At 39.0% G+C, this 13,048-nt stretch overlaps 1 protein-coding gene across 3 annotated transcripts in view; it reads right to left on the bottom strand.

Moving 5' to 3' along the window:
- The window catches only part of GckIII (Germinal centre kinase III), a 128,951-nt gene that overhangs the window by 30,471 nt on the left and 85,432 nt on the right, over positions 1–13,048 (bottom strand). The window contains exons 1-2 of one of the 3 annotated variants that reach the window (XM_018507382.1): positions 12,164–12,369; positions 814–1,390 (exon numbers count right to left, since the gene is read on the bottom strand). The exons of the other annotated variants lie outside the window; for them this stretch is intronic. Coding sequence (XP_018362884.1) covers positions 814–1,122 — 309 coding nt within the window. The 5' untranslated portion in view covers positions 1,123–1,390; positions 12,164–12,369. Of the gene's footprint in view, positions 1–813; positions 1,391–12,163; positions 12,370–13,048 lie in introns of those variants that run through there. 3 annotated transcript variants of the gene reach the window in all.

The following is a 13,048-nucleotide window of genomic DNA, read 5'->3' on the forward strand; positions in this document are numbered from 1 at the left end:
CCTGACGCTGTTAAAATATCGTTTAGGTATTGTGAAACAATATCCGCAATACTACATGGAGAGATAAAGTAGACCTCGATATTAAACATGTTTATTGCAAGTCAATGTGAAAGTCTAATTATTAACAAATAAAAATAGATATTAGATATCAAAGGAGCAATGGTAACCTAATTCTTTAAGTTAAATAATATTTGGTTATTATTTTTAACTTCCATGTGTGTCATCTTTCACTTCAACAACGTGAACTCGTAAATGCAGATCGACATCCCTTTCTCGCCCCTTTTACCCTTTCAAGCGATTTCAGAATTGTGCTGCAAGAAAGTATTCCTTGAATCGCGGCTTTCTGGGCCGGTTCCAAGAAAACTCTCTCTACAAACTCCTAAGTTGGCGTTCGTACTCTACGTCTCGCCACCGGAATGCTCCTGATTTCGTGATGTTCTTCCTCCTTTTATGCGTCCAATAAAGTACTGCATAACTACCGACCGCGAAGAGATAACGATCCGAAGCTGAATAGTTCCCATCATTCGTTAGAATGCTGCTTGTACAACGCAGTTCACATTCGTAAAAAAAATAAAACAAAAAAAAAACAGATGATTTCTTTCAGACGTACTCTCCGTCTCTTTATATTCATCATCTATCAACACTTCTAGATACAGTCTGAATCTCAGTCTCGCTTACGTCCGAAAGATTTATGAATTATTTGTCAACATCTTTTTCTCAAGAGACTTTTTTTTAGACAAACTCCGTTCCGCTCAAGAGAATCCGAAATTGAAGGACGTCTCCTTGGAGAGCCTCCGGGAATTTTGAACTCACCGAGGGTGTGGTACTCCGATGGGTAACCGATCGGGGATGCGGCAGGGATGTGTTCTTAGTATTGGCCGGACCTCCGTTGCAAGGCCTCTGGCCAGTGTCTCGTCGGGAGGGCGGTGGGGGTGGCGGCAACGACATGGGTCGGCCGCCGCTCCTAGTCGGATGCTGCGGCACAGCCTGGAATTGGGTCCAGGACTGACGCGGTAAATATCCCGTCGTTACATAGCCGCCCGATATGAACTGTGCTGAGCCGTTCAGATGCGGCGGCGGCATTACCGCCGTTTGCTGCGCTGTTTGTCCACCGTTTCGCATCTTTCGCACGCCGCTGAGCTCGTCCTTGATTCTCAACTCTGCTGCAGATGACACCGATGCTGATTGCTTGAGAGAGGAAGCTACGTCAACGCGTTGCACGTCCAATCGCAGTGGTCCTTGGCACAACTCGCGTCAAACCTCTCATCATCGAAACGCGCGCACATTTGTGTTTCGTCACTGAATACTTTCAAGTTTCTGCAGATTCGAATCTTGTTTTTATTAAAGAAATATGTCTTTCGAAGCTTTTAACAAGATTTATTTGATTTATCTATAATTAGAAAGATTTGAAGAAATCGTTTAGAATAATACAAACATTTATTTCGTTCTCTTATAATTCGGGTAAAAATTAATTTTACAAAAACATGTTTAGTGGATCGGTATTTGGAATAATATTTTAATTTGCGTGAACCTTTTTCCGAGAAGAAGATTAGAATGTTAGCACATCTACAGACTTATATAAAATAAAAACACTCCTGTTGTAATTTGCAGACGCTTTCCGACAAAGCTACAGTTCCGTTAGTCCTTTGGTTCCTTTTTGCGCTTCCTAACGTCGTTTTGTCGTTCTTCGTTATATAGCGTTAAGCTACCGGGACAGAACAAAGTGCCGGTAAAGGACGTGGTTGTATCAGCAAAAAGTTTCAAGGATAGTTCGATAAAAATGTAGCGGTACAAAAAGGGCATCCAATGCAAGAGAGAGAGAGAGAGAGAGAGAGAGAAAAAGAGAATCGAGCAGTTGTCCTCGTTGTATTGCGGCTTTTTCCACGAATGAAGCTCCAGAACATGGGCCACTCTCGAGAGCCTCTCCGTGAACGAAATCGATTTCACGGACGTTTTCGAGAGTTCGAGCAACACGGTCGATGTTAACGGAACAAGAAGTGTATCTCTTCGATTTTTATTGCTGGCGATACAAGAACGTTTTGTCGCTTGATTGCAAACAAAACTCGATAGCTACAAAAATTCTCGTATCTCTGGAAAGGTGTTAGTGCAAAATTATGTCGTAAACCATAAAACTGCACCCAACTAGCATTATCGTAACTCAACCCGGATTACACGAAGCTGAAGATGTCGCAATCGGATTAACTGACGTCTCGAGGAAGTGTTACAAGTTCAGTGCCAAACGTGAAACGTTCTTCCTCGTAAAAATAGAAAACACCAATCGCGACAACAATCTAGGTCAATCCGGGGAAGTGGGGGGAGGAAGTTAAGACTGATTGGGTGCAGGCGCGATCAGATTAAATTTCGGCTTTGCGATGGCACGTGGCTGGAATATCGATTGGCAAAGAACCGCGACGAAAGAATTCTCGGTCACAGCAAGAATAAATTATGTGGACTAGCTTTGGCAGCTTTACTTCTCGTAGACAAGACGAAGAAAGGACGAGAAAAAAGTAACGAGTCTTGGAAGAGGATATCATACTCTTGAATCTTTAATAGTATCTTTGAATCTGGTATTTTCTTTTTTTGGCTCGAGAATCATTATTCATATTCACATTGGCGATCGCTTCGTGATCTTTTTTATCAGTGCCATTGATGAAGAAGAAGAGAAAGAGAGTGTGATCAACTGTCGAGGATCAACGTCGACAAAGGGAATAAATGGATCGTTTGGCCGATATATCGATTGCGAAGAGAGAAAATAGACGGCTATCGTGACTCGTTTCTCGCAATCACACGAGCGCGATCCGACACGCTCGAATAATTTTCAGGGTGGCAGCTTCCGCCGGAAAGTCCGCGTGCGCACCATCACCCTAGAAGATCGGGTTCGCTGCACTATCGATACCCGATGCCGCTTGTACGGCATTAAATCGCCGAGTTGGACGGTGATTAACTTGCGGCTGGTGCAGATACTCTCGAACAAGCGGAAGCGGGACCGGCCACGGCTCGGCCTTTCCGCTTTATAACCGCGAGAATGTCTAGAAATTCGCTCCGCGTTGTTCATTCAATCTTTTTCACGCTTTTTTAATCACGCTTATGACACGCGTAACACACATCCGCGCTAACCAGATTTCACAACAAATCTTACATAAATGCATCGCATGTTCGGCGCACATAAGTACATATTCATTTTATTACTATTAAATGCTATGATTGGTCGGAGTATCCCACAGCTATCGAACTTCGAAAAACTAGAAAGTTGAACCTAGTGTTATAAATATAACGATTAAAAGATTACAATTAATTTGTATGAATTTTTTTAACAAAGATTTATAATTGAGTGGGTCCAATAAACCTGCCGTCAGCTTTGGAGGATTAATAATAAAGTTATATAGATGAGTAAAATACAGGAATGTACTCTTCTTCTACTTGAACTCGGAATTGAATTATAACGTTACGCGCAGTATGAATTTGTAGATTTGTGTCACTGTATGATGCGCCATAAACACCGCAGCTACTTGAAACAAAACGTGAACAACCGGCGTTTCGCGAAGGATGAATCGCTTGAAATACGATAATGTATTGTTTCCACTTTGTTCATTTTCAAGTAGACTCTCGTTTTCGGTCACCGCCGTGAAACCTGGTCTTTGTCCTCATCGCGACCAGTGAAAACGTGAGAATATATGTATCAGATACAAAGGAAGAATGCATTACGTCGCGTGGGCATAATTGAATCATTCGTGTTGCTTTTTATTTCTTTTAGATCAAACGTTGATGGATATTCTTACGAAATTATCACACTTATACACTGATATTAAGATTCTTTTATATTCGAAATTGCTTGAATAAATCGTATAATTAACTCTAAAAACAGTCAACTCGTGATAAATCAAATTGAAATTAAAGTTTTGAGTATTAATTATGCGAACGTAATTATAATTATGATATTGAAGATGTTCGAAATTCGACAAATCATTTTTCATCTATCCACGAATCTTTTAATAATCCAAAATTCACATTCCTCTTTAAATTTATATTACGTGTTTTTTTTAACATAATTACTCGCGTCTTTGACACTCCAACATTATATCTCAATTTTCACTGTTCTCTTCGATAATTTACAATTAAATAAGATTAATAATATTCTATTGATGAAGATTCTTTAGATTGTTTAGGTAAAAATAAATGCAATTTCTTTTTAAACTGTGAAAGAATTTACGCTAAAAATAATAATATATAAATAGCATTCATACAATTATCGAATTTATAAGTCTGGAGTATCCTTATGATGACCATATTTTCTTAAACAAAATAAAAAACAAATCTGAAAATTTTAGGGTTCAGTTCCCACATGTTTTCAAATTTTCTAATAATTTGAAACTGGTTCGATCGTATTGGGACAAACCCTTGATCTAATATAATAAAAGATTTGAAATACAACAATAAAAAATGAAAACAACTCTAGTTTGAATAAATTTAATTTAAAAATTAAGAAATATAATTAACAAAAACAAATTATATTTATATGCATGAAACTATAAAAAAATTCAAAAAAAATAAATAAAAGAGCAGAAAAACCACACGCAGGAAACATGTCGTTAGCGAAAGTCACATATTTAAAACATAATTGTTAAAAAATAATAATGAAAACATAAATGTTTCGATCAAGAGATCATCTTCAGTACGTAAAATATGCGAAATTATTATAATTTGAAAAATATTTTCTGTAAAAATTTGCTCATTAATATAATATTAGACATTGAGAACGCTAGTTAGAAAAGAATTTCCCGTAACGTCAAAATAAAAGACAGTAAAGAACAATAGTGAAAAATAAAGAACAAAATTGAGTTTCGAAGAAACACAAATAAATTAAAGGGACAGCTACCTACAATAAAGGACACATGGTCACCGTAAGTATCCTGGACACAACACGCGAGTAACGAAAGGTTAAGAAAAATCGTAGACTGAAAAAGAAAAGAATGCGTGCTCGAAAGGTGGACTCGACAGGTCTAGAATCGTTCGATGTAGCGATACTAACGTGCGCTACACGTCCGGAGGGTCAGTCACCGTTAGACGATAACCGAGCGTCGGAGTAACAGGCGCGACGATTTTTCGAAATGCACACGCACACGTGTCCCATACATCCTGCGTACGCGTGTGTACGTCTCGCGATCACACGTGTACACGCACATATACGTTCCTAGGTTGTCCGTTATTCCGGAATAATTGGGACTCTCGGCTACCTATACGTGAGCGAACGACGACGAACAGCGGCGACGCACTTTCCTAAGCGCGGTGACACGCCGAGAAGGTGAGTCGCCGCTTGGCATTCGTTAATTGTTAATCGTGACGCGTAGGCGGATACGAAAGCGTTCTTTATTAGGACCGTCATGTACCGTGAGATCGACAGCTCTGTACCATCTTCTTATGGCATGCATCACCGACGCCGGAAAAGGAATCGCATCGCGAAAAAAAAGTACCATGTACTTTCGCACTAGATTGCTGCATCATACACAACGAGAAGATTGATACGATATATAGACTGCTCAAGTTTTATTGATTTTTTTAAAAATATATATAAAAGAGTGTGAGATCAACTTTCTCCAATAAAACTTCTTATTAAAACTTCTTATTGAATTATAAATAGTATTTCATAGTCCTAAATAATTTTGTTAATAGATTGCGAAAGTGCAATATTATTTCTTTCTCCAATTTACTGTATGGGAATTAGATGGAAAATTGTTTAAGTAATTTTGAAGAGATTTTGCACTAATAAAGTCTTAATATTTCCCATCGTCTTAGTTGTTAATGTGTATCAAATTTATGTAAATCAAAACACGGAATAGGCAATAGCGATAAAATTTCCGACGAATTGGAATGCTGTGTTCATTTTGTTTAACTCCATGAAATTGCTCCGTTTTATGTTGTAATTTTTATAAACAAATGTCTTCAGTGTTGCAAATAAAAAAAATCAAACGGTAAAGAAATAACGTACACTTGACACCCGAGATATTACCGTATTTCCTGTTGGAGCTCTAAAGTTCTGGGTATTTTAAGATTACTTGATGCCTTTTTTTATCAGACGTAATGGGTACTGTATAAGCAAAAAACCAATTATATCTAATAAACAAAAAATATTTCAAACAAAATGTATAGTAACAAGGTTGCAAAAACGAAGGGTAAAAATTTCACATTGCCGATGGAGGGTTTTAATAGTGTTATTGAAAAAATGGACGAAGCAGGAAATACAGACTACAATTAGACGACGTATACAAATACATAGGAGAAGCGAGTGCATTCCTGATTCGTGCGTTGAACGGAGCGAAAGTCAGTGACCGATATTTCTTTTACGATTTAATACGCGGGTACGCACGTGCAAGTGTAACATTATCTCGCCCGTTTAGGACTTTGCTGACTTTGCATGCGAGTTTTTCTACGTTGAGAATCTAGTGCGACGTGGAGAAAAGTCGGGTGTGGAGGTACCAGGAAATGTAATAAATTTTTAACGCTCGCGGCATCAGTAATAAGTAATAACGCTCTGCAACGCGAAAATAATTCCAGTAATTAGATTCAAGATGGTACGCGTAAGAATGTAACACTTCAGCAGCTTCGAGGAAATAAAACTCTCTGCGAAGAGACGAAAGGATGCGCTCTGTTGCATCTTATCATCTATTATACAAAAAAAACCGATATCGTGCTTCTCGCTGTTTTTGATGATTTTGATGATCGTTGTCTTCTCGAAACCCTTTAATCTATGACGAAATAATTGCAACATTGTCGAAGAATTATTTGCTGCAACTATGAAGTTCCAGCGAGCCGAAGCTTTCCAAATTACGACGTATCACACGTGGCGATCTAAACAGAATGCAACCGAACGAAATTGCTCGCGCTCGTCAATTTATTCCCGTGGCGTTCTCGCGGTCGTAGGGAAAGCGGAGTTTTTCCGATTCGAAGAGTCGAGCTCCGCCGTGCGTACAACGGCAGCTGTTACTGAAAACCGACCAAGCGCGTACGAAGAAGAAACGCTATAGTAATTCTAATCGCAGCTGTAGCATTCTTACTAGGCGCAACTTGGATACCGTTATGCCAGCTACCGATGTAAAAGTTACGCAAGTAGATATCGCCCGCGGTATCGAGAGCTTCTGTGAATCCGATACTATCAGGGCAGGATACACTTAACGATCGATGAACGACAGGCCAGGAATCCCGAGATGTCCAATTCGCGTAGGAGCTGTCGAGTAGCTGTTTCTAGTAGAGACGTCACGGTAAAATGTCCGCTTTTACCGCTGCTTTAGAAAGGCAGCTCGGCACGCGACCTGGCATTGTGTGTACATTACGCGAATTCCTGCATACAGAAATATGGGTATCAAGATGCGAACAAATCACGCGAAGGCGTGAGTTTCAAAAATAAACATTGCAAGAGTCGTATAATTCTAACAAGGAACGTTCTACATTGCTAAATGTGATATCAAAAAATTCACATTTCCAGTCGAAAGATCACGTTCGAAATAGGTATTCCAGACGGTTAAATCTTGGGATCTTATGGATTCTGTACCCGATTTGGGCTGGAACATGTTTGACCATTTTTATTTATTGTTAGATATTAAGTATCTCGAGAATAACGCATTTAAAAAAATGTTTCAAATAAAAGTTGTAGGATTTGAAGAGGATCATCAGATAAGCTACTTAGATTTTGGGCCCAAGTTGGGGCTAATTTAATTTGGGCTGATCCTCTTGAAACCCTACAACTTTTATTTGAAATATTTCTTCCATTGTTCTCGAAATAGTGTGTAACCAAGTTAAAATGGCTAAATATGTTTCGGCCTAAGTCGGGTATAGAATCCATAAGATCCTAAGGTTTGACCGTCTATCACAGCTGCAGCCTCACCTACTGTGTACTTTGGTAGTTTTTACTTGTAGTAAGTATATTATTTACTGTTTACTACTTAGTCTTACTACTTTAGGTCCATAACCTTGCTTTAAGAGGTTGTAAGCCGTAAAGCTTAAGAAATGACCTATCGCAGTTGAATGAGAAAGTAATCGACTGTAGTTGGTTAATTTCTTAAGGCTTAGGGCCTCTTAAAGCAAGGCTGTGGACCGAGCATTATTGCAGTTAAATGCCTATTTTTACTATACGCTTATTTTCTCGTTTACTGATTTATGTAAAATTAATATCTAATACATGTAATATAAATATCAACCACACATTGCACTCGATAAAGTTATTATTATTATGCAAATAAAGAATAAAAGTGACAGATGAGATACTCGCTTCCGAGTACTTGACAGCAGTTTCGCTCACGGCAAGTTATGGCCTCTCCGCGATCTAAATTGCAATCCCGTCGCGAGATCGATATTCCGATACGCACCAACGCGCTGAAAAAATTCACGAGACTAATTTATATAACACCTCAGCCGTGTACTCTTCGATCGCTTTTCTCTTTCCGGCTGGGGGCCAGTGAAAGTGAGCGAGCCGGCGCGGATAATCGGCCGTCCCGTGCGACGGATACGCGATAACGCGATCATCTCGACGAAACTCGTTTCTCCTCGTTCCCGATGAAAACGCGGCTGCCATGTTTTTTTATGCAATCCCGCGGACAAATAGGTACACTTGCGACGCTTAATATTTTCTTTAAAACGCACGCACGCGAGGTACAGGAAATCTGTAGATACACGCATTATGAAATTACATTTTTTTTAGTGAAACTCGTGTGTAAAAATCATTAGACATAAAACGTTTAATACAAATTTCTACGTAACTGGCATAAGGAGTGTTTAAACTTTAAAAATGAAATGATATATACATAAAATATATACGATGTGTGTTACGATATATGACGTGTATGCAGTGTCTCAAACGTTTAATCATAATTAAAAGGTGACAGGTAGTTGGTCGATTTTTAATGCAAGAAAGGCGTTACAAAAACTAAAGTGACATAACAACCGGCAAAACGTGACTGATTGTTGCTAAATCTACCGTTTGATTTTTTTTCCGGCGTCTAACTCGTCTCGGTGGGATAGATTATGAAACAAATAAACCGGATATTATGAGATGGAAATTTATTTCACCCACGTCATGCGTAGGAAAAATTCTCAACAAGTGACTGCATGTAGGTATTTTAATCAGAAAGGTAGATCAACCAGGAGGAACCTGTTTTTCTCCAATTCCTAAAAGAATGATTTGATGAAGCGTTTTGGTTGGCAACGCTTGCCAAGAGACACACGCAAGGCAGTTTAATTTCTTACAGAAATTGTTTTTCTCAGAGAAATTTCTTTATGTGCGAAACAATCCTTTGTAGCCACATTTTCATGGAAAAACGTTGCGAAAATAATTATTATTTGTATCCGAAAGTGGAAAACAATGACGGTACGTTAAAGATTCAGTTTCTCGACATAGATGCTGCGACAAAGGTGTGATTAAGAAAATTCTTCATTATTGGTAATTAAGTGGAACAAAGCGAGACAACGCTGCTGGATGTTTTCCGACTAATTGACGGCAAGAAAACACTTTTCTGTCGTAAAGCGAGCGTGCAGTTAAGTAATGACCACTTTCACTCATTTCCACGGGGCGACCCTCAAGATTTTGCTTCCTTTGTACGAGAGCTCTCGCGAACGAATTGCAACGCCACAGCTGCGACTGTGTTGTCGCCATTGCTATGCACTTCTCACGTTTTTACGATGCGAGACAAAGCGTCGGCCTTTCGCGAGTTCTCCTCTTATGGAAAAGAGTCATGCAGCATGAATAAAGCGTTTAAGGCTTTAGAAGAAAACGTGAACGTTTCGCGAAAAATGAGAAATTTGATAAAATGCGAAGGACTTTTATTTGAATAGAAACTCTAGAAAAAAACCTCAACATTTAGATGGACTCTTCTACGTTAAACGTTCTTTGTGTTTAAAATTCGGATAATTACTTGCAACGAATGGAGAGTGAATTTTAAAGAAGTGAAGGACTGAGAACATTTTCGCAAAGTACTACAAGTTCAAGTAATTTTCACAAATGTCGCCGGTAGTTTGCTCCTAGAACTCCTAGATATCAGCCGACATTGCGGTCTTTTCTCGCGGATTATCTTCGACAACGGAATCACGGAGAGAACCGTGCCCACCTCCCGAGAAGGGATAATTATTTCGAGCAGCCCTCTCTCTCTCTCTCTCTCTCTCTCTCTCTCTCTCTCTCTCTCTCTCTCTCTCTCTCTCTTTCTCCTTAGCCCTCAACACGGACGAGGCGAATCGGCCGTTTTATGCTCTACATAGCTCAGCCATCGCCGCAGAGAGAATTAACCTACCGTGCCCGAAAACACACTACCTTACTTAGCCGCACGAACGTCCTGGTTGACGGATAAATCGCACACGCGCTTCAAAAGATTTCGTGTAGGAATTTAAAATTGAGTACAAAAAAGAATATTACACTGAGAGAACAACACCACGCTGCCGGATTTGCTTTTATTCTGTTAAACTATACCATTACTTCGTTGGGTATTTTATTTATTAATTGCTGTTTTGCTTTTTCGTATAAAGCAGAACAGCAATTTGCCAGTCACAAATCTCGTACGAATGTCTATGTAGACGGAAAACAGAAGTTTCCTACAGAAGTCTAGAATTGTGAATAAAAAAAGAACACACTCAGAACGTTACACTCCTGGATTTGCTCCCATTTTGTTAGACTATGTCATTATTTTGTTAGTATTTCATTTATTAATTGCTGTTCTGCTTTCTCGCAATAAAACGAAACGGTAATTTGCCAGTTACAAATGTTTCGTGCGAATGTCCGTATGGGCGGAAAACAAACGATCGTTGGCTTCGTAGAAGTCAACATAAGATATATTAGTCGGACTGGTAACGAAAAATAAATGTTCACGAATTAAGTGTCTACTCCATACCAGGTCATACCTATTTAATCATGCAAGATACAAATGAAACCACACGGAGCCGTTCCCTTGGATGGAATTCATTATTACCCGCCGTAAACACACAAAATGCAATCAATTATTTCCATATAAAATTACAACTTCGAGCCTTTCCAAGTATTTTCCTACTTCTCAATATCAAAGGGAAATCTCTAATATCACGTTTCGAAATTTCTTAGAGGTAATTTAAATAGCGTCTATTTAAAATTGATTAAAATTCCAAGTGAAATAAATTCTTTACATTGTTTTAAGAATGCTTATTAATATCATTATTAAATTAAAGATCAATTTAATTTGTGATATTATTTCAGCTTCAGTTTATGATTGCGTTTCAAGTCCGACAGTAATCGGCAAGCAGTTTATATAACTAAAAGGTATTTAAAATTTACATAAAAAGGAATATTGTTAAGTATTGAGCTCGACCTTATCTAGCTCGACCGTATTTGGCACTTGTTATTTATTTGTACATTTTTTTTATCGGAAATTAACACCGAAATTTACTAACTTCACGCACTCGATCGAATGAATTGGAATCTTATACACTACAGATGGATCAACGACACATCACCAGGTTCGTGTCGCATTACGCGAAACTGACGGCAATAAATAAGCGAATCGTCTACGTTATCGTTTTACTGTGGGATAATCGAACGCGAAGTCGTAACGAACAAATGTGCGTCCCGATAGCATATGCTGTATATTTGCAACAGACATTGTACACACTCACAGACGCACATTCCTATATCGCGCACCGGTGCGATATGCGTTTATCAACCGGATATTCATTCTCGTTTTTCAACGCTTCCTCTCCTATATTGCGTTTTCGCGCGATACCAGCCGGCGCGTTCGCCATTCCAGGAATCGATCGTGATCGAGAGCCTCGTTCCGTCGGCGAACGGTGAGAATGCGTTTCCTCTGTATTTCGTGATTATTTCAGCACCGTTAAATAACAAATTTATGTTGCGGTTGTACCTATTGTGGTTACGTACGTTCAATGATTTGTATCAATGTCATGAGACACAAGAATATGTTTCCCAATTTTTAATCTATAGTTCAAAAGACGCATTTTTTTAAAAAGACAATCCACTAAACGTGTTACAAGTAATAATCGCATTACTACTGCAATCATTTTAAAATTAGAGTCTTGAGATAAATTTCAAAACCCCTGCTGATTCAACCGATAAGGTCATTGATCGAGCAGCGATCCGCTCCTCCCACGTGATCGCGTGTATCGCGGAAATATTTGACAAACAATCACAAGCAATTACCACCGATCGTTGTGCACGGCCACAACCATTGATCACTGATATCCGGAGACCACCATTGATCGTCTCCAATATTTGGACCAGGTCACCAAATCACTGCCACGCGCGCGCGTCACATTTCCACGAAGTCTCGGTATCGCGAACGTATTCCGAATACGTGGCGAGGTATCGGAATCAGCCGACTGCCCGGTTGGCTGTCAGTTATTGTCCGCGGTTGCCTTCGAACTGACACGCGGATCGCAGCTCGCAGCCGCACGAAGAAAGGCGCGGGAGACTGGCTCGCCGTGGGACACCGTAGGCGGTCGGGGTAGGGGCACCAGAGTGGGCACTGCGAGAAGAAAAGTATACCCGGTGAACGTGACGGTGTATAGACACTACGGACACTACGGACACTACAGACATTCAGCATGTTAGCGATGCTCTTCTATATCTTAATTGCACGGGGTAATAAAATTATCTCGTTCTTCTTTAATGAGATTTTATTAGACGTGATGGTTAAGATCAGCTGTAATTTGTACTACAAATTATGATAAATCAGCAATTTGATGAAGGACTTAAAATATCAAACTAATGACACATGTGCTATTTTGTACCATTTTGTACGTGTTTTGTGCTACTTTCTATCTATTTCAGAATAACTGTATGCGATAGTCGATTTAAAGGAGAGAAAAATTTTGATTACATATAACAGGTGGTTCAGAGTGACAAGAAATAACATTGCTGCAGTAAAGTCAATAGCTTACATTTCACGATACGAAAATTCAAATAATAAAGTCTCTTTGTTTTCAATATTTTGCTCATATTAATTGCCGATATAGAAACGATATAAATAAATTATAACGCACATATGTTATGTATATATATTTTCGTAAAAGATAATTATAAAAA

Source organism: Trachymyrmex cornetzi, unplaced genomic scaffold, assembly GCF_001594075.2.
Source record: "Trachymyrmex cornetzi isolate Tcor2-1 unplaced genomic scaffold, Tcor1.1 scaffold109, whole genome shotgun sequence".
In the NCBI taxonomy this organism is placed as follows: domain Eukaryota; kingdom Metazoa; phylum Arthropoda; class Insecta; order Hymenoptera; family Formicidae; genus Trachymyrmex; species Trachymyrmex cornetzi.